The sequence below is a fragment of the Amyelois transitella genome, chromosome 11 (assembly GCF_032362555.1).
Source record: "Amyelois transitella isolate CPQ chromosome 11, ilAmyTran1.1, whole genome shotgun sequence".
Classification (NCBI taxonomy): domain Eukaryota; kingdom Metazoa; phylum Arthropoda; class Insecta; order Lepidoptera; family Pyralidae; genus Amyelois; species Amyelois transitella.
The window spans coordinates 6,392,585-6,415,918 of record NC_083514.1 but is presented as its reverse complement, the minus strand read 5'-3'; the positions used below and the strand labels follow the sequence as shown (position 1 = coordinate 6,415,918).

The window sequence follows — 23,334 nt, the reverse complement described above, 5'->3', positions numbered from 1 at the left end:
CATACATATTTAGGTTTAGTACTTTTTTGTGTATAACTATAGTGATTGTCGTAATAAACTATTTACTATCTTCTTTCTTTCTTTCATTCATATTATTTTTGTACATATACATTTTATTTAGGGTAATGAAAATGGTTCCACATTTTTGCAACCTACAATGAAGAAATCAAGAAGGAAAGTCTTTATTTGCTCTTATATATAAATGATAAGAAATTTTATAAAAATATGTTTTACTTTGGAATCTAGAAATGGGAAAACTATAGCAGTGTTTGTCATTGTTTGTGTTAAAAAAAATGTCGCGTCTGTCTGTACCGATTCGTGGTTATTGACATAAAGATAAAATCCGGTTGGTAACGGCGTAACCAGTTATCGGTTAGCGGTCGAATGCGCATGAGTGTCAGATTGTTGGATTTTGTTTTGTTAGTGAAATTGTGATTATTTTTCGCTTGATTAACAATGGAATCGTATATAACAGATTGTGGTAAGTGAGTAAGTGAGTTTTTAAATACTTTTTTGCATTTAATAAGTTGTAGTATTTCCATTACACTATTTGGAGTGACTTATTTACATAAATTAATTGTTCAATCGTAAACACTCGCAATATGACAGTCTAAAAAGACGCGCCAAGTTCAAATTCTTGTTATTGCAGTGTATGTGTTTTAAAATGCACTTAATTTATTTGAAAGTTATGAAATTGAATTATAATTTGGTAAACATTGATTATATGAATATGTTTTAAAATTAATAACTTGGAATTTCCTTTTTATGCACATTATTATCAAAAACCAATCCAGAATTGTGTTTGGTTAAAATCTTTATATTTTTAAATTTCCCTACATTTTTATCTTCATCTAAAATACCTCTTATAATAACAGAATTTCTAAAAAGTATAAGTTTTGTAAAGGTGTCTACTAATTGGATGCAGTATCATTTTAACGAGTGCTATAACATTTATTCCAGGAAAGTACAAAATAGAGTCCCTATCAGCTGCTACTTTCCCGGGAGCGTTGGAGGTATGAAATGAAATAAGTACTTGTAAAAAGTATTTATCTTTTTGTTGAAACTGTTTTGCTTGCTCTGGTTGCATTGGTATGAACTGAGTAAATAGTGTCTGTTTATTAGTTTATGTGTTTGTGAAATGTCTGGGTTTGCTTTCGGCTATGGCTGAGATATGATGTCTTTTATTTGTTTAACAAATTTAAATAAATAATAAATATGCACGGTACATATAACACAGATTGGGTTAGCCTAGAAGTAAGTTCGAAACTTGTTACGAGATACTATCTCAACGATACAATATTATATAATAAAAACTTATATAGATGAACCAATCAGAAAAGATCATTTCTCACCAAGCCCTAGCCGGGATTCGAACCCAGGACCTTTGGTGTCACAAGCAAGCGTACTACCGCTTCGCCACAAAGGCCATGTTCTTTTTGTTACCTTCTATGTCTGGTAGAGAGGATAAATTTAAGTGTGTGCCAGCTATTTGTCTTCCCGTACAGATTGTATAATTAATCGACGGCAACATGTAATGGGTCTATAAACTTAGGATTCTTCTTTTAGGAGGGGGGCAGATGCAGCAGATAAGCAGTCACTATTTAAATCTCAATTCCAATTTTAAGACAAATAACTGTTGACTCTGTCAACCCTGTAAAGGATAAAGACGTAACATTCAACATGTTCTATTGAATACAGCGATCATTGATAAATACTATTTCAATTATGATAATAGCCAGCCAGTTAGTCTACTTATGAAGCTCTCATGTAATTTTCCTATTACGATATTTTTTGAGAAACCTCTGGTTTGAAAAGATAATTTTAAATCAATTGTTAAGTCACGTCGTGACTGCAAAAGCAAAATAAATATACACAGCAAAATCTTTAAAATACAACAAAATGTTATTTAATATATTATTACATTTTACCCAGAACTCTCTGTAATATTCCAGGTGATAAGAGTGGCGTTTTGTCAAGACGAATCAGTCTCAATAGGGTGTGAGGTGAGCAAGAATCCCGTGGCCGCTGAAGAGTTATTGGAGTTGTGTGCTGATGCTGCACTGGATGGCGTCTCACTGGTCGCGGTGGAAACCAGCACTGGAGAGGTTGTTGCTGTTGCTTTTAATAAAATTCAGGTAAAATTAATTACAAAATTTCATCAATATTCGTGAGTCTGATCTCTTTCTTTGTTTTTGGTGGTGTTTCCTGCTAATAGCCTTGAATAAAATTTATCAAAGAATGTAAGTATTTATCCCGTTAAATTTAATGATGTTACGATCCCTTACTGCTCCAGCGTAAAAGACCTTGGACTGCAGATCGATTCAACTTTTAGCTGGGTTCCTCACGTCACTGAGGTCTGCCGTAAAGTAACTGGTATGCTTCGTTCTCTTTATAGACTAAAGAACTTCCTTCCTCTGAGAACCAAAATCTCCCTCGTCCAATCTTTAGTCATTCCTACTATTGATTATGCCGACGTGTGTTACTGCGATCTTACTCAAGTCCTTCTCATTAAACTCGACAGATTAGCCAACAACTGTATTCGCTTTATTTTTAATATCCGTAAACACGATCATATTTCTTCTTTTCGTTCGCAGTTATCATGGCTTCCTATTCCTGAACGTCGTAAAGCCAGAATTCTTTGTTTTTTGTACTCTCTACTCAATGATGCTCACTCTCCTCTTTACTTAAAATCTAAATTCCCGCTTCTGAGTTCCACCCATTCCCGTTCTCTTCGCTCTTCAGACAACCTGACTCTGCGTACTCCTCTGTTCCGGTCTACTTTTTTGGAGAAATCTTTCCAGGTTCAGGCTGTAAGGCTCTGGAATGCTCTTCCTGGAATGATTAGGAGAGCTCCTAGTCGCTCTGCGTTTAAACATGCTGTGAAGGGGTTCTTTCTTCGGCAGATTAATGATGGGTCATCCTAATTATATATCCTAATTATATATTTTATGTATGTATAATAATATGTATTTATAGTGTATATTATATTATGTATATATATCTTGTATGTATTTACGCATTTTTTTTTTGTAATGTATGTATTTTGTCAGTATGCATGTGCACTTTATCGCACCACCAACATAAAGTTTTTTCTGTTTGGTCAACTGGTTGACTGGTAGAGAATGCCAAACGGCATTAAGTCCGCCTTTTGTACATTTTTTTGTTTTTGTGCAATAAAGTTTAAATAAATAAATAAATAAAATAAGTAGCCTTTAAAAGGTTTGTCATAGGTTTAACCGCTGGCTACCTGCCATACACTAACTTTTTGATATTTTCCGGAATATTTGATACTATTGCGCGTTAATCGCCTCCTTTGAAATTTACAAAAAGATAACGAAGGTTTGAGAAATCCGAAAACCGACACGGCTCAATTTAGCTTCAGTAATGTTATTTCTTAATCACATTGCAGGTTTCATCATCAACAGAGAAGCCATTTTTCGAAATTTTCGCAGAAGAGCGATGCACACAAGCTTCGTCTCGTGCACTCATATGCTACATGGCAGATGTGGATGGAAGATGTAATCTATTTGATAAGTAAGTATACCTTAGATCGAATATCGTAGGTTAATGAAAACTTTTAAGTTCTGCAAAAATTATCACTGAATTATCATAGCTTTATATTAATTTGAAGAAAAAATCAATGATGAAAAATCTGGCGAAAAATATTATGCTCTAATCCGGATCTGAAGTTAGAAAGATGGCTCTTCATTTTTCTCTCACGCTCATTATCACCACTTAAAACTCTGTCTGTTCAGAGATCATGTAATTAGGTACTACTCGTATAATACTAATTAGGTACTACAATTTATTTGTCACCAACAAATATAATTTGGTCTTATCATAAAATCGATCCATTCGTTTAACATACAATTTTCTATATTACAGGTATAAAGTGGATTGCAGTCTAGAAATCATGTTTCTGGCTACATTACGCGAGCACAGAAAACACAAACTTGGCACACATTTGTGCAAAATTTCCATAGATGTAGCAAAAAAACTGCAGAACGGTCCAATATCCAAGATGACAATACGAGATTTAGGACCGAAATATTGTAAAATGACCGAAAGGTCTTTACCGAGTGTTTATCCAAAGATCTGTCAAGCAATATGGACTGGTCCTGGTACTCAGAAAATTGGAAAAAGATTAAATTTCACAGTACATCTGACTGTTCCGTTTACAGAATTTGTGTATAACGGGAAATCTTACGCCGAGAGACTGGGTGACGAAACGACCTTTTGTGAAGTGGCTGCATTAGCTCTTTATTGAGGATCAGCTTTATTAAAAAATATTAATCTCACATGGTGGAAAACGCATTTTGCCTAAATATTCGACAAGCATTGTATTTAAGTCAGTCTACCATATTATATATATGTATGTATTATGTATATACCAATAGATTCAATTGAAACATAATAAGTTCAAAAACCTATGCACTTTTACTCCCACCGTACAACAACAAAGTTACTCCTACAGAGGAGTTCGAAAAATGAATAAAAATAAACCAAAACTAAAAGAAATCAGTCGAACCGAGGAGGACATAAAGCAACTAAATCAATTACAGACACCAATTCGATTTCTTTAGTCTTTCCAAACGAATTCCATTTGAGTAGAAGCTTTTCAAGAAAATTTCCTCGGGAGGAGTGTAGATGGAACGAGTAATTTGTTTCAGTTGCTAATATAAAGCACTGGTAGTGTAAAAACGTACCTTTCCTTTGGCTCGTACTGAAAAAGAGGAGTGTTATTAAGTAAAATAGTAGTATCTCTTTACCTCATCAGATCTTTGAATTTTTTTGGTCTCTTCCTGTATCTTTATCTGTGTGAATTAATTCTTCAATATACATTCTCAATTATGTTTTTTGTAATATGTGTACCTAATACAATATTTACAGAGAACGCCTTATGGCATTAGGTCTACATTGTACATTTACATGCAGAAAGTTTATAAAAAAATAATTGCATACCCTTACTTACCCAATCCAGGATTGAAGTCATACGCGCACCCCGGGTTTCTCTCCAGAAATGTTACCGGGACTAACACCATTACAATGATGATAACTATATTTGCATAATATATAAGGTACTAACTTGTAGTAATTGTCATTGGAACTGATGTCTGAAGCTATTAGTTCTGATTATCTGTAATAATTTAATTCAATCAATTATGTACGACAACATGTTATAGAAGACCTATTATACTGATTATATCTATTATATTAGTAAGTCTATTATAACAAATGCAAAGTTCACTTCGCATATCTAAATACTCCTCGTTTTAACACAGCACAAGACAAAAATATTATTAGCAATACGTGTATACTTCGAAATTATATTTAAGCACTATCATTAAGGAGATTGATCGGTCAGACAAATTTAAATATTTTTAGTCAAATAAAACAAAAAATTGCCGAGACTTTTTGCTGAGAATTTTTATTTTCTTTTCAATATTTCGAATTGGTTTTAGCAATCTCAATTGTTATAATCCCCGATTTCCGTCACAATGACAATGTTCCTCTTCATTACACAATGATCGCACACCTTTTGCACACGAACAAATCGGTAAGTATCTCTCCATTTGTAAATTAAACAGTCCTCAATTTTAGGGCTCAGAAATTTAGAATATTTATATAAAAAAGAAACATTTTACTGGAGAATGTTTCCTTAAAACAACCAACTCTAATTTTAATGGAAGTTGTGGTTATTTTCAATCACATTTTGGGTGAAAATATATTGGCTTTATTAAAAAGTGACTTCTATATAATAAATTTAGAACTTTAGCTATATATTAAAAAATATCTATGATAGATTGAATTCTGTCCAGATTCCAACTCCGGAAATCGGTGTGTACAAACAAATGTCCACTTAGAATTTTTCTCAACCTGAAACATTTAAGGAGCTTACGTTGCAAAGCGGCCATTAAGTTATAATAAATAATAAAAAATACGAGTTTCTGCTTTAAGAGTAACTGCTCCTTGTAACTCAGGGTTAAATAGACCGGCATTTTGTGTAACACCAATAAAAATAATAATGTTTATGTTTACGAATAAGAAATTTCCAAATTCACGTAGATAAACCTAAGCATTTTCATTCAAATGTAAATAAGGTACCCTCGTCATGATAAGACAGACGTGTAAGGAAGCCATCTTTCTTTTCATAATATTTAATAATTTCCAGCGAATTTCTTTAGGCTCGCTAAACGATTGCTGTATTGTGTATGCGAAAATATTTTAGAAATTTTATGGCTGATGGCGAAAGAATTGTATTATTTTCTTATTGATTATTTGATTTATGCTTTAAGTACTTAGATTTTAAATATATATTTGTGTGTGTGTGTACATGAGCAACAAAGAAGTCTATAAATCATATTCTAAGTTCACTGTACTTTTGAAGAATAGAGTTTAAAAAAATGTATCGACTTTTCGCACAATATTAGCATATTTATTTCTTTCACAAAATATTAAATGCAAATACACGTTTCGGATAATCTGTTAAAATGAAAAAAGCACATGTGGATATTTATAGGCAGATGAATAGATTTACTGAATGCAATATCATAGCGAATTTAAGTAAGGAGATTATAATTTATATATATGATTTCTTCTATTGATTTTATATATAAAAATACCATGAAATAACAAAGACATTATTTAACAAGCAGCTAAGTAGAGTGCAATACTAAACAGAACGAATGGCCCCAGTAAGGAAGGGATGCTCTTAGCGGGGTCCCCCGTGACCGTCCATTACGCCTTCCTGTTTTGGTCAGGTAACATTAGAATTTGCAATTCAGAGACATATTTTCGCAAATTTTATGCGGGAACCAAATCATGGATCACAAATTTCAATTTGAATAAGGTCTTGGAATGTGCTCAGTTAATGTCAATAATTTTCACGAAAATATGAATTAAATTTTGCGAACAATATATTTACGAGCTTATTTCCTGGATTACAGCCATAAGTAGAACACGGGTCCCTCACGACAGAAGATTCAAGCGAGAGATATGTATATATTATTTAATTTTTCAAGAAAATTCCGAAATATCTCTCCAACGTGTCTATGTAGCTTTGATTACCCAAAAGGTAGTGTTTCATTGAAACCGTTCGTGGACATCAACCAATTATGTGCAACATGAATGGCAGATATTAATTTGCTCTGATTTGTGTAATGAAATATCAAATGGACATGTGCGTTTGCCAAACAAAGCTAATTTACAATATGTACAAAGGGAAATCTGCAGAAGTTAAATTCAATTTTATACATTTGATTTAGCTATTTCCGTAAAAGACTACTTTTAGCTCAGCATTCGTTCTTGTAGGAATTCCTAAATTAAATTGTCACTTTTCTTGAGTCTCTGCCTGTCCCTCCGGTAATTTCTTTCCATAAGAAGTTTGATCATATAATATGTATTTAAATTAATTATCAGTTAAAAGGTAAGTCAGATTATTAAAAGTATTCAAAAATCTAAAGAGAAATCAAATGTTATGTAAATCATACATTACAAGTTGAAAAAATATTCATATTTCGATATATTTTCACACAATCTCTATAAAATTGCTCTTAAGCAAAAAAAATTTCTTAAAATCATAAACATAAAAGAATATTTTCTTTGTAAATAACCCTCGGCTGCCATATGGTCGCACTTTGTAGAGATTTACTGATACTTATTTACTAAACCTATGATAACTGGATGGCCATTTATTAAATGGAACGATAGATGAAAAAACATTTTCAGTAACGGTCCAAACTACAATAGATACATTGTATTGAATGACATTATTCTATTATATTCTCTGATATTGTTGCAACATTTTGATCATATCTATAATACTTGTCTGTTAAAAATTTTATTTACCCTAGAATCGATCAACATTAAAAGAACAACTTAAACAGCGATACTTCACGGTTACTTTTTCCTTGAAGGTTCTCAAGCGGTCCCATACTCATTGAATAAAAAAAACCGTTCATATCATTCAAAATTTGCGTTGAAACTCTCATATCAAAAATTAGGTCACTTATTTTAATGAAGAAGTTTTTCATTGAAAGACAATATAAAATACATTTTAAAACTCAACAAACTAAGCATCAATTAGGTAGGTACGTAATTTACACTTAGCACAAGAAACTCAAAATCGACTTATAGAATAATCGAGACGGTCGTAGTCTATTCAGAATCAATTAACAAGAACCAATTTGGAGGAAGTCGCGCGACGCAATCAGATCTGTCGCCTATTCGCTAGATTGTTAAAGCTGTATTAGAGCTTGCTCTGTGGCTTATAGCGGGAATATTAACTTCTAGCAAGCAAAATGCTTAACCAATAAAGTATTAATTCGGTAAAAAACTTTTGACGAAATAATTGGGATCAAATCGTAATTTGAAACGGAATAAGTATGCTGAGATCCTGCCAAATGGAATGTAAGTATTCACTGCCTACCCCTTTAAGTAAATAGATGTGATTGAATTAATAATTCAATTCGGGCGGACCTATGACTAGACTGTTTTAATTTATGACCTAAATATTCTCATTTCAAATCAATATATTTTAAAGTGTGTTTGGGTTTGTAAAAAAGCCATTAAAGTAACCTTTCCATCATTTCCTTATAAAACAAAGAAAACTTCTGTAAACAAATATAAAAACACACCCATTTTGCCTAAACAACAATTCTTAGAAAACCCTTTTTTAAGATAACGTAGAAATATGAAAACTCTTTTTGTTAGTAAACAATACAGCGAAAGATTTACACAAAGGATTCCTAATTGATCATTAAGTCGTAGCCAAGCGGTAAATCAAGTAACAACGATTGTACAGAAATAATTTTAATAAAAATAATTATATTTCAAATAAATTTATTAATATCTAAGTCTAAAAATAATTTTTAAATAGATATTGTTTTCGTAACTGGTTACCAAAGATCAGCTACGACCGTGGTTTAAAAGGATAATAAGTTTGAGGCTTCCTCAATCTGTGTGTAGGTACAACCTAATATTTCCCTTGTATTTGTTACATTTAAAATCATCACTCGTTTTATCAAAACTCTCCGGTGTAGACCTGATCCTTTACCTGAATAATTTAATCAAAGGGAAAAATAAAAATTCATACAGTGAAATAATTTTACTGTTAATTATTGTTTATCAAAATCGATGCATTCACCTCCAAGTCATCCATGTTTTGTAGAATACTTCAAGTTTATCGAACTTAGGCGTTTGATGTAGTTGACTTGATAAACAGTAATTGAATTCCCGAACCACTAGCTTGCCAGGGATGATTTCTACCGAGGGCTAGAGAATACATTAAGAATCTTATTAATCTCTTCTATTAAGAGAGCCAACTATATAAAATGAACACTTTTGCAACTTTAAATACAAACACAAGCAACGCTTGTTTAATGAGCACCTTTAAAACTGTTTGATTTATGTAAGTTAATGTTTCCAAATTTCTTCAAACATATTTAGTGGTCAATGAGAGGGAAGAACAATTTAGCTAAAATCATGTCTGTATGTCAACACATATGGTTTTATTATTAAAATATGATAACTATGTTTATTATTCATCTTGTCTGTCTAACTCAAACAAACATGTTATTAAAATATTTTCCATGAATCTTCTTCAAGGAAGTAGTCAAAAAATATAGCTGATAAGTTCTAAACTCAATAGCTATTTAGTGGCTCTCGGTAGCATTCCGACCCCAAGCAATTTAATTAAAACAGCCAGAGAATTCAGTGCAATCTAGTATTGAGGATGTTAGCGGGTAGATTGCGATTCAAAAAGGCGGGAAATAAATGGAACGATTTATATCGTAAATTAAACGAATTGTTAAGAAATCTGGACTTATTCAAGAGAAGAATACGATTGACTTGATATTAAATAAAGTTGGTTAGGTACGTTTTTTCAATGATTCAAATGACTGGAAAAAAATTTGTTCAAGGGATAAGTATGCCATTGTAAATTTATGTAATTCACATTCTTTAATTTTTCATGTGGTTTCGTAAAATAAAGAGTTTAAAGAAAAAATCAAGTACAAATTACGAATTTATGATATAAAGCTAGTAAAAAGTTATTTAGTCATTTTGCTTTCTAAAATTTCTTTATCTGATTTGTCTTTATATCATGCATAAAAACATTGAACATAATGTGGCGATTATACCGAGTAATTCATTGAAAGTGTGTATTTTAAAAGAGATAATAACACTTCTTTGATCCCACGTTGAAGCTGATAAATCTGCGAATACAAAGAGTTTCACAGAATGTGTTTGCTTGTAAATGCAGTAAATATTGTACTGCTCTTTTCTAATTTTCTGAACCGTTGAAGTATGAAATAAGTTCTATAAAGGTATATCAATTCACTGTACTTACTGGAAGATAGGGATACTCTGTTAGATAAAATAAGATTATTATAGCCAAAGACATATCGGTTTATTGAATTAGTGTTTAATACTGGAAAAGTCGAAGTGGAATATGGCTTTATAGATCTTATTATAAAAATATAATCACGACGAACGGCTTTTAAACTTGGGATACTTCTTAGGCAAAAGGCAATGGGCTAGCCACCTGTCACAATTTGAATCTCAATTCGGCCGGTGGCCTCTGTGGCGCAGCGGTAGTATGCTTGTCTATGTCACCGGAGGTCCTGGGTTCGAATCCTGACCAGGGAATGATGAGAAAAGATTTTTTTCTGATTGGCCTGGGTCTTGGATGTTTAACTATATATGTAATTATTATAAATATACGTTATTGTGAATTTACGTTATAGATACTAACTCAACGATACTATATCGTTGAGTTAGTATCTCGTAACACAAGTCTCAAACTTACTTCGAGGCTAACTCAATCAGTGTAATTTGTCCCGTATATATTTTGTTATTTATTTAATTCCATCATTAATCCTAAACTTAGGTTACTTAAATCCTGCTACCAGAAGGCAGCAGAAACGGACAATTATCTATATTTGATTGCGAATATTAAACCGATCTCAATGGATTTGAGAACGGATTCGCTTTGCATAGCACTTCAAATTCAAATGGTGCAGTTATTGAGCCTCCCCTGTCTAAGTGCCTCCGGTAGCCATGGCAACAGTGGTTAGTTACAACGTATTCAAAGGTTTCTGTAAATCAATGGTTATGGTATGGATAATCTAAAAATTCTACTTATAGGTATACGTTTGGAAGGACGTGTGAATGGAAGATTAACAAATAAGTACTGATTATCCCAAAATTATTTAATAAAGTTATTATATAATATCTTCAGGACATGACCACTTCATATGTTTTTTATTAATGACGTAAAAGGTGACCACGAAAATAATAACATTCGTCTAATGAAAACTTTCATGTTGGCGTGGTAATGAAGAAAAAACATACTACATTCAGATTTCTATTTAAGTATTGCGGAAGTTTGGAGAAGCTAAATAATACAAAGTAATAACTAGTATATTTCAACGTTTTTTGTAAATTCTCATATACAACATTTAACTCAAATAAAAAAGATGCCGTGTGGTTTCCGGAACTTTATAATAGAACCACTTCATATCTTTCTGATGGTCGTAAGGGGCAACTAAGGAATAGGAATACAAACTTGGCATTCCTCTTATAGGTCATGGACTAGCAACCTGTCACTATTTTAATCTCAATTCCATCATCATCATCAGCTGAACTAGCCCACAACGGATATAGACTTTATTAAATATTGTTTAAGACGTAACGTATAAATGTATATATTAAATATCACGTTGCCGGTGAACTTTTGACCCCAAAATTATAGGCAGAATCATCAAGAAGCAGAGTAGTAAACATGCTCAGAAAAACAACATTGTATACAATAACTCCGTGTGGTTTTCGGCACCAATAGTAAAAAGATGGGCTAGTAACCTGTATCTTTTTTAATCTCAATTCTATCATTGGGCCAAACAGCTGAGCGTGGCCTATCAGTATTGCAAAACGGTTGGCTCTGTCTACCCCGCAAGGAATACAGACGTGATTTTATGTATGTATGTACACAATAATCTGCATGTAGTTTCAGTCGTTACATTCAATTTAACATCAAAAGTATTTTCGCAAACATATGTATTGCTAGCCACTTTAAGCATTTCATGTAAAATCATAGCCGCTTAAAAGCCATTTGGCCCTTACCAATCACTGCCCTTTGGGAGCGCGCTTCAAGGCTCACTCTCACTTCCTGACGCTCCACTAGGGGACATTCAACCCTTCACTTAGAGGGTGCGGGCTGAATAATTCACCAGGCCATTTTAAATTGAGCTGCAAGTAAAGGTTTAAAATTCTATGAAGGTGCACACCTCATTTATAATTTTGAAAGTTTAATTTTCTTTTTAGAGAGACTCCTTTAAAGTTGTTTATATTTAAGTGAAAAATATGGTTAATTGTATTAAAAACTAATTTTTTTTACGTGGAACAAAATCGAACATACATTCATTGACTTTCGCATTTATACAATACTGATTATTGGTAATATACGTTCCAAAATATCAAAAATTATGTTAAGAAACTAAAACTCAATGTAAATGAAAGCGAAAATAGGTCATTAATTCATTCTTGGTAATGGTAATTTTTTACGAAATATTTCAAAGGATTCTTGCGCAAATAGGCTTGGAGCCTTTGATTTCTGGCTTCCATTTCAATCTATTGACTCTTTCTCCAAAATAAAGGGTAGGAATTTTAATCTCAGATTCTTTGCCTTCTTCAATTTCGTGCGTCTCGTATTTGCGTACCGTTTCTGTAAAAATATTCCGGAGTCATTTACATTAACTTGCATATTTGAGTTGAGCCTCTTAAAAATAAGAAATTTTTTAATTTCTTTGGGCTGCCAAAATTAACTCTTAAGAAAAACATGCAGTACTCTTTCAATTCTGGAAACATAAGTCTAATTTAGCTCCTTGACCAATTTGCATTTTGCACACCTATATACCAGACAATAAAAAAACTTTTTATAATTTTGGATACAACTAAATAATAAAAGGAGTACTGAAGGACGTTTCAGCCCAAAAACAAGCAACTACTAGTATCACCAGCGAACAATTTGCTAAAAGAAGAATTTTCAGCTCTTCAGACTTCAAAGATATACTGTTTTAAAATATAGGGCTACTGTTTACTCATATGGAAACGAACTTGGCCACATCAGTCCATGAGGGGCCGTTCTGCAGGAGCTAACCTTATTACGCCTCCCCGTTTCGCGCCAATTTCGGGAACTGCGCCCTGGAGGGTTAACCCTTGTGGTAAGAAGTGTATTTTGCATACAACAGCAGGTTAATCAATATGTTTCTTGAAAGGTGTGTGTGCTGTGTGTCTTGAAACATGTGGCAACTTTAAGGCAAATTTTAGCAGCACCTATGTAAATTTGTATCCATTATATCAACACAAATTCTGTAAGCTACATTGAAAATATTGGAAAAGAAAAGGTTGTTGTTATATTTGCTCATATTCAGAACTCCGGGATGGATACTGATAAAACTTTTTGATGGTAAAGCCATTAAGTTTGGGAAACTTAAGGGGTTCATTTTGTTAACTTTAAGTATAACACATGTTAAACAACAAAAATATGAAAGATTCTTGAAACTATGATCGAAACTAGTTGAGATTTCCCTATTGCCAGTGTATCCATATCATCTTGGTGTTATGTAGGAACTACGTCTACACAAAATTTGAACTGAAATAAAAATTAAAATTTCAAAACATTTTATTAATTATTATGGGACATTTTAACATCACATAATTGTCATATCTTTTGGTTTCATAACATAACTTACTTAAAACTAAGTTTACTGCCGCTTCCAAAGCGTCAGTGCAGAATTAGCGGTAACCAACTTAACTGCATCATCATAAATGTACGGAAAGTATAATAACCTAATTACATAAATACTTGATACAAATGAAGTTATTCAAAAGAATTAACAAAGGCTTTCATTAACAAATGTAAACAATCATTTATCACGACCACTTAAATTATACCCTTCTCTCTACTCGTTAACTATTAATATTTAATAGACTTGTAATTGCTGTTCTAGTGTGCCTTTCATATGAAGATTAAAAGGGGCAGTTAATCCTGGTTATTACCCCGACTTAATTAAGATGACGCTGTATCTTTGATAACAGGACCAAATTTAGGTACATAGTGAATTTCCTATGCAATTGCAACGCGGAAACTCAAACTTCACTAGATCAAATGATTCATGTGGTACCTTACCTTAATTTCTTGGAGCATCGTTAATCTTAATTGATCTGTCAATCGTTCTTATATTTATTAAACATAAGAACGATTGAAACACTTTATTAAAAATTGTTTACACACAAACATCTTAACGGGCTCACAGTTTACTTAATTAAATGTGTTATGATGATACAAACCTACGACCTACGACCATTTTTTCCCTTCGTACATAAATCATTGGCACTTAGACACTAAATGTTCAATTACGTTAAAGTGATTTGAAATATTCATTCCTAGTCCGGCCCTGGTTGATCTCCAGATGCATTAACGGCTGAAGCTAAGTAGAGAGAATTCTTGAGAGGTTCCGTATTAAAACCGACTAAGCCTTGTCAACATACATACGTACATATAGTTATGTCTATAACCCTTGCGAGGTAGACAGAGCCAACCGTCTTGAAAAGACCAAAAGACCACGATCAGCTGTGAAATAAGATTCAAATAGTGACAGGTTTCTAGAATCCCATCGACTACAAGAAAAACGCAAGTTTATTAGCTTTTCCCTTAGTCGCTTTTTACAACATCCTTTGGAAGATATGTAGTGGTCCTTTTCTAAAGTGCCGGGAACCAAAGGACACGGCGCAGTGCCGGTGTACATTCACTGCTATGTAACCTTTAAGGGTGTGTGGATGTGGGGTGAGAAGCTAAGACGAACATATACCTTGATCCAATCGATTTGATGAAAGCTCAGGTGAAGTGTAGCTTAAATCTATCAAACAATCAATATTTTCTTATTTTCTTCGTGATTCGAAAGAAATATTTACGTGGATTCAAAACTATGTACGGCATACGGAAAGAAGTACATTGAACAGTGCAAGAGAACAGAAAACAAATAACAACCTAAACATAGCTATGATAAAAATCAGAATAAGTATGTTATTGAAACAATATGTATTTTTTCCGTAATAAGGAGATGCTCAAGATTTTTCAGGACATAGTAGAGACCATTATTATTGTCAGCCAGTGTTACTAACTGTCTTCAAAAAAAAAATCACCCGTTGTCACGACAACCAACAACTGCGTAACAGCTGCTAAGGAAAGAAAACTAAAATGAAATAAATTTTCACATTTTTCGACGAAACCGTCGTTGTCGCGCCGCTAAAGGCTTTTAATTAAACTTGTCGGCGGAAAAACGCGTCGGTGCTATTTAAAAAATTCATTTAAATCTGTAACCAGGAAAATGCGAACGACAAATTTAATTTTATTGGCTGTGATGATGGCCTTTGTTATTGTTGCGTTGATTGTTATGTCATTTTGTGCTTGAGTAATATTGACAACTGTTTTTCTACGCAATTTTTCAAAACATTATTTGGTCAAAATTTTTCATTGCCTTTAATAAATTTGTGTGACGCTGAGAATTATTGCAAGATCGTAGACCTTCTACTAACTACTAGTTAATTTAAATTTATGTGCCTTTATTCTGGAATCCTTACGACGAGATAAGAAATCAATAAAAAGTATGTTTCTTCTCTATCCTTTTATTAAAGGTATTTTTTTTAATAAGAACATCCACGAAAACAAAAGACGATACTTTACTCTTTAATCCTTCCAAAGTATGCTATTTCGTGAAATACAATATATTATAGCTATATATTTTTCCTGTTATACAAGTAGGAATAGATTTATCAGTTCTCTAAAACAGGCTTAATAAAATCTGTTTCCGTTGCCTGATCCCATATACAAGTAGAACGCGTCATGAATACTCAATGTACAGACATCATATGAAGAAAGCCTTTCATTGAAATTTAGAATTTAATACAATGCCTTAGGAATCAGTTTACGATTCTCAGTTTAGGAAGGTAGGGTACAGCCACATGTTATCCCGTACCAAGGTGGATTGATAGATTACTTTCACCCTTGTAAATTGTAGACTCTTACATGTGTGAAATACTGATAGTTTTTGAGATGTCAATAGTGACCAATATACTTCTTTAAATTTATGTTTCTTACTGGAGGATTTATTTTAGTTTGTAGTAAAAAGTTATTTATTAATTTCTTACCAAAAATAAAATCTCCTGTCATTTATAAAAAAAAAAATCCTTATAAAACCCTGTGTTTCGAGGTAAAACTATGTAGGTACTGCTGTTTTGTGGGTTTTTATTCCTATAAGTTCTGGTGTACATGAATTGGTAAATAATTAACAATAAATATAATAAAAATCAGAGATAAGCATATTATTGTCATGCAATATAAGCTAATAGAATATTTAAAATTATATTTCGTAAATAAACAAAACCGTCAAAAATAATTTAAAAAGTTGCCTGAGCGAAATCAAAGATAAAATTTGTAATTCAAACAAACAAATTAATCAAAAGACGAATTTACATTCAAAGATTACATCAAAGGTAAATTGATAAATATTCGGGCAATTTTCGATGCAAATGGAACACTGGCAACCCTAATTCACATAGGGCGGCGCGGCGGTATACGCAATCACTTTTACAAGCTGTCAGATCGTGTACCCCATTACTGTGTATGCTAACGAGAAACGGTGTCATTTTGTTTGTTATATGTTACGGTAACGATAAAAAAATATAAATTTTGGTACCTATCAAATTTATCAAATCTCGTGGGAATCGCATTATGAACCTTAAAAAGCATATAAATGGCGGCGATGGTGTCCGCACCCCATCACGTCTCGTTCCCGGCGGGAGCGGTATGCGGTCTGCTGAAAGCCGCTTTGCGACGATGAATGTAAGAGGAGGAATGAAGGATAAGATTGAGGAAGTATGCCAGATGATGGATGAAAGACGTTTGGATGTGTTGTGCGTGAATGAAACGAAGCGGAAAGGATGCGACGCGACGCAGCACGGCCCTTACACGGCGTATTGGTCTGGAATTTCCAGTACCAGCCGAGGCTGTCAAGGGGTCGGTCTAATTCTTTCTGCACGAATGGCTGAGTGCGTGAATGAGTATGAGTGTGTCAGCCCTCGTCTGCTATGGATTAGGCTGAAAGTTGGAATCACTCGGATCTTCGTTCTAGGTGTTTATGCACCTTGGGATGTGGGTTCGAGGGGTACAACATCAGCAAAAAGCGAAAACGAGGAGTTCTGGAATAGTGTAAGAGAAGTATTGAAAGTTACCAAGCCAAATGAGAAGATTATTATGTTAGGTGATTTTAATGGATGGGTGGGTGTAAAGCGTGATGGATATGAAAAGGTGCTTGGTGCGTTTGGTGACGAAAAGGTGAATGATAATGGAAGAAGTGTATTAGAAATTTGTCTAGAGTGGGATCTTTTTGTGTCGAACTCAATGTTTCAACATAAAGAGATCCACACCTACACAAGAGTGGAAGGTATTTTAAAAAGTATGATAGACTTTGTGATTGTAGATGAAAGATTGAAGAACAAAGTGCTGGATACCCGTGCATATCGCGGTGCTGGCATTGACTCGGACCATTTACTGGTGATATCCCGGATAAGGGGTATCTTCAATCGCTGGCGGCACAGGGTAAGGGAGCAAACCAGCGCTTTGGAAAGAGTAAAAGTAGAAAATTTGCAAGATATGGATGTAGGTAAGAAGTATATTAATAGACTGAAGGATGAATTTGAAGATTTAGAGGAAATGAGCGATATTGAAGATGGATGGAAGGAATTTAAAGAAAGAATTGTGAAAGTAGCTGTTGAAGTGTGTGGTGTAAGTAGAAGAAGGAAAGGAAAAAATCACAAAAATGCGTGGATGAGTAAAGATGTGCAAGAACTTGTGCGATTAAAGAAGAAAGCATGGCTGGATTTGTTAGCAGCAAAAGCTAACTTAAGAATGCAAGAGGTTATAGATGAAGATGTGAATGAAGCACGTAAGGAATATAAGAAAATGAAAGATTTGGTTAAGAAAGCTGTGATTAGAAAGAAAGAAGAGTATAAAGAGGATTTTGATAAAAGGCTATCAGAAGACTTTCAGTCAAATCTGAAAGTATTCTGGAAATCCGTAAGGTCAGCCCGAGGAAATACTATAACCAGAGAGCTGACTAGGATCAGATGCCAGGATGGTAGCGTTGTGAAAGGAGAAGAATGTGTACTAAAGATATGGAAAGACTATTTTGAAAGTTTATTTGAAAATAAATAATAGTTTAAAAAAAACTAAAAAACTACGCTTTTATTGCTAATCAAACTAAATAATCAAACTAAAAAATAGAAAATAAAAATTAATGACAAAGGAATTCAGTAGTAGCAAGTCGAACAATCAGTTATAGTCAGTTGTAGTAGTAATTACCTCGGATTAAAATTATAACAAAATTAAATTTATAAACAAAACAATTTAAATCAGAGTAAAAAGCGTGGGGTGCATTTTACTTCATTTTCATAACTCTCTTGTCATAAATATATGCTAATAGAATGATTTTAATATTTACTACATCAGGCACCCCACGCTTTTTACTCTGATTTAAATTGTTTTGTTTATAAATTTAATTTTGTTATAATTTTAATCCGAGGTAATTACTACTACAACTGACTATAACTGATTGTTCGACTTGCTACTACTGAATTCCTTTGTCATTAATTTTTATTTTCTATTTTTTAGTTTGATTATTTAGTTTGATTAGCAATAAAAGCGTAGTTTTTTAGTTTTTTTTAAACTATTATTTATTTTCTATTTTTTAGTTCGATTTGCAATAAAACGGGTAGTTTTTTAGTTTTTTTATACAATTATTTTTTGGAAGTTATATGTATGTATGATGATTGTTAAACCCAGTTGAAAAGAATTTTATAGTGATAAATCACTGTTAATAATATTTTTGACTATCCAGCAAACGTAATAATTTTCGATTGTGGCCTTGCCAGGAATCAAACCACAAGATTAAGAGGCAGATTGATACAGGAACAAAAATATTTCAAACATACCTCCACTGCCTTTACAACCAGGAACGCAACAAAGTTTATCTGAAGACATCGTGGCACTTTTGTTGTAAAATCTGTCATTCACAAAAACAAACACAAACTTGGGACTCCTATCTCAAATAATAAGGTACTTTTTACAGGAGTCCTATCTCAAAATATCTGCACAACACAGTAAACACAGTCAGAGTCCAATCTCAGATGATAAAATCACACGAATATCCGGAAGAACAAAGCTCGACTCAACGGAAGATTCCAAATTCCAAATAACGACAAGTTATCAGCACAAAACAAAGTGCAAATAGGTAAATACACAGGCACCGGTAAAAAACAACAGAAAGAAAGTTTACAGGTGTTCGAATCGAATTCAATCAAAACTTACTGCAAAACTTATTTGACATAAAAAACTGTCACTCATTTTCCAAACGAGTATTACAGTGTTGCTATTATAAATAGGCAAAAGATACCTAATGTTAATTCAAGAATTGCATTAATATGTTAAATACGTATTAAATATCGCAAAGTTCTGTAGGTAGTAACTTTATTCTTGTATTTTTGTAAATTTAGTTGTTCAATTTTCATTTATTACTTTTGTTTTATTACTTATATATTTTTTATTGTTTTAAAATATTCTACTAATTCTACTATGGTTTCTAATGGTAATTCTAAATGGAGCAATGCGATGAAATAAAGAAGCCTCAGGTTAATAGTAACATTATATGGAAATATATTACATTTTTTTTGGACTCCTTATACGTCAGAACTTCTCGGTTTCTTGTATGGAAATGGCTAGCTCTGTCTCTCTTACTCTCTTACGAAGGATCTAAAAATGAATTTATTAATCCTGGCAGTTTTAATAAGGATAATGAGAAACTCTTATCAAAATATTGCATTGTCATCGGTCCTTAATACGTGTGCAAAGTTCCAAGTTGATCAGACGTTTAGAAACCAGTGAAAATTAAGGTCAAAGATTCCGTTACATACATACATACATACATACCTACATACATACATACATACATACAACCCAAGCTAATATAAAAGCGTAGTAAAAAGGAAGGAAATAAGAAAGATTTCTGCTATAGCGAAGAAAAAGAGAATGAGATGGAAGGCGAAATTGAAATGTTCGAAATTGTGGAAGCACTTAAGAGTATGAAAGCGGGAAAGGCTGCTGGGTGTGATAGAGTGTCGGTCGAGATGCTTAAAGCAGGAAAAGGCGTAGTAGCTAGTCAGTTGTACTGCCTTTTCAATTTGTGTTGGGGAAGCGGCCGAGTACCAAAAGATTGGTGTAAGGCTGTTATCGTGCCACTTTACAAAGGAAAAGGGTCACAGCTGGACTGCAAAAATTATCGTGGTATAAGCCTGCTTAGCGTCGTCGGCAAATTGTTTGCTAAGGTATTGATTAATAGAGTCAGGAATGAAACTGATGACAAAATATGGGATGCTCAAGCGGGATTTCGAAAGGGAATGGGATGTACTGATCAGGTCTTTTCCTTGCGGTGCATAGCCGAAAAGTTTTTGGCCAAGAGTCAAAAAGTCTATTGCACATTCGTAGATCTGGAAAAGGCCTATGACAGAGTTGAGAGGAATGAATTGTGGTCAGCACTTTCTATGCATGGGGTGAGCAGTCTCTTAATACGAGCACTGAAATCCTTATATGAGGATTCGAGTGCTTGTGTCAGGATAAACGGAGCGCACACTGAGTGGTTTAAGATTGAGAAAGGCGTTAGGCAAGGATGTGTTGCGTCACCGTGGCTGTTCAACCTATTTATGGATAGCTGTTTGACAGATTTGAAAGAGTCTAAAAGTGGATTAAGGATGAATGAGTTACTCGTCAAATGTCTGCTCTATGCCGACGATCAGGTTATACTGGCGTCATCAGCGGAGGAGTTACAGGAGATGGTAAACTGTAGATATGCATGAAGCTTTAAAAGAGAAAGGAATGAAAGTGAACGTAAGTAAAACTAAAACACTGGTTTTTGAAATGGAGAAAGAAATGACAGCATGTAATATTTTGATTGGAGGAGAAAAAGTGGAGCAAGTGAAAGAGTTTGTATATCTAGGATCAAAGTTTACATCAGATGGCAAGTATGATAGTGATATTGAAAGGAGAGTGAACGCGGGGAACATGGTGAATGGAGCTTTGCATGCCTTTATGAGCAGTCAGAAACTATCCAAAAAGGCTCGACTGGCTGTGCACAGGGGCGTATTGGTCCCGACATTAATGTATGGGAGTGAAAGTTGGGTATGGCAAAAGAAGCATGAAAGCAGAATAAATGCAGTGGAAATGAGAGCGTTAAGGAGTATGATGGGTGTGAAATTGAGTGACAGGATAAGGAACAGCGTGATAAGGGAATGTTGTGATGTGAAAGAAGATGTAGTTACAGGAATAGAAAAGGGTATATTATGATGGTTCGGTCATGTGGAGAGGATGAATGAAAGCAGGTTGACTAAGCAGATATACAAGGAGAGTGTGGAGGGAAAGGTCGGAGTGGGAAGACCTAGACGAACGTATCTTGATCAAATTAAGGACGTCCTGGTAAAGGGTCAGGTCAAAAGTACCCGAAACCGCCGAGCTTGTATGAAGAGAGTTATGAATGTGGACGAAGCGAAAGAAGTATGCAGAGATCGTGGCAAGTGGAAAGAGGTAGTCTCTGCCTACCCCTCCGGGAAAGAGGCGTGATTTTATGTATGTATGTGTATGTATGTAAATTTGTTAATATATTTTTCCAATTTCCAAAGAGTCAAAAATATACTTATTTTAATTTATTATAAAAACGGCGTCGCGCGGGCCGTGCTACGGGGGCAGCTACAGAAATAGCAGTCATATTTCAAGACGTGATAATGAGAAATGTAATTGACAAAATACAGCTCGCAACATGCAATATCAATTTCAGAACACGACATACCAATTTGTGTCTAATACGAGCGTAACATCTCCTGTATAATTCAATTCGCACCTCCACAATCCAGCCCTGTTTATTATTCGACCCGTTTCAGCCTAAATGGTAATAAGGTACCTACCCAGTTTTAGCGTAATATAATGAGTGTTTAGAGAGATAGCAGTGAAAACACTTCAATGTGGAATTGACTTTAAAATAGAATCAAATTGTTTTCTCTGCAACAACTTCAAGTTGTTTAAAAAAAGTTTCGGCACAAAATACGAATCGAAAGCTTTTTATACATTTGCTGGTTTCGGAGCGTACAACTTCAAGATTCATAATGAAAAAAATATTAAAATATGAATAAATACATGTGATTTTCGACACGAAATATCATCAGATAACTTCTCTGGCTGACGGACAGACATGCCAAATGCATCTAAGAGTATAATGGTAAAACGAAAATTTATTTAAACAAAATCAATTTCGTGATTATTTCGATGAAATGATATGAACTATTACTTCACTTCAACCTTCACTTAGCTGTTTTGTTTTTAAATTCATCAATTTTTAATAATATAATTTCATATTGTCACCTATCTTATTATGTATCTGAAAGGTTTTAAAGACCATTTTCAATGTGACATCCATATCTTTGTCTATATGTTATCTCTCTATATTTTGTTCTAACTAAATGAAGATCTGTTTATACGATCGTAATATTGTGGTTATCCAGTTAATCTCCCCTGTGGCAATTGAAAACTCATTTACTGTCCCGAGAGACGTTTACGGCCGTATCAATTTATGGCGGGGAACCACCATTAAGGCTTTATTTTATCGTGAAAATGGTATATGTCAGTATTTTTCCGTTGGACATTTTAAAGTGTTACATATTTTGTTTATTTATTTATATATGTAAGTATTAATCATAAAATGAAGGTTCGTTGACTAGCCCGTTAGAAGAGTTGCGAACTTACTATGTGGCTAGCTCTAAATGAATTAATATTTATACAGAAACAATTGCCGTCAGGTCCTATTCTATAACCTATTATTGGATACTATACAAATAGAAACAACAAATGCACTTATATTTCTAAGAAAACATCGCGTCAAGAACCAAAAAATAAAAAAAAACCCGTAATCATTCCACTGGAAAAACTAAACAACGTCATTGACAATTCATTTTTAGAAAAGACTTTTAACATGCAACATTATACTTACCTCGATTGAGTTTATGGGGTACCCATAAAATTATTATAATATTGTGTCCTTATTCATAGAACCCATATTCATAATAGTTGTGTCAACCTGTGTGGCATTTCCGCTTACCCAGGGGTAGGCCGTAAAGATAAACAATCCTATATGCCTGTATGTTGTTTTGTGCGAATTAATCCGTCCTATTATTTGG

General features: G+C 33.6%; 1 protein-coding gene across 1 annotated transcript; it reads left to right on the top strand.

Annotated features, from left to right (window-relative positions):
- Positions 1-228: 228 nt before the first annotated feature.
- LOC106135196 (uncharacterized) lies at positions 229-5,425 on the top strand. The gene is made up of 5 exons (XM_013335428.2): positions 229-481; positions 961-1,013; positions 1,953-2,135; positions 3,410-3,534; positions 3,886-5,425. The coding sequence occupies exons 1-5, from the start codon at positions 457-459 to the stop codon at positions 4,265-4,267; spliced, it is 768 nt and encodes a 255-aa protein (XP_013190882.2). The 5' UTR covers positions 229-456; the 3' UTR covers positions 4,268-5,425.
- Positions 5,426-23,334: the final 17,909 nt, after the last annotated feature.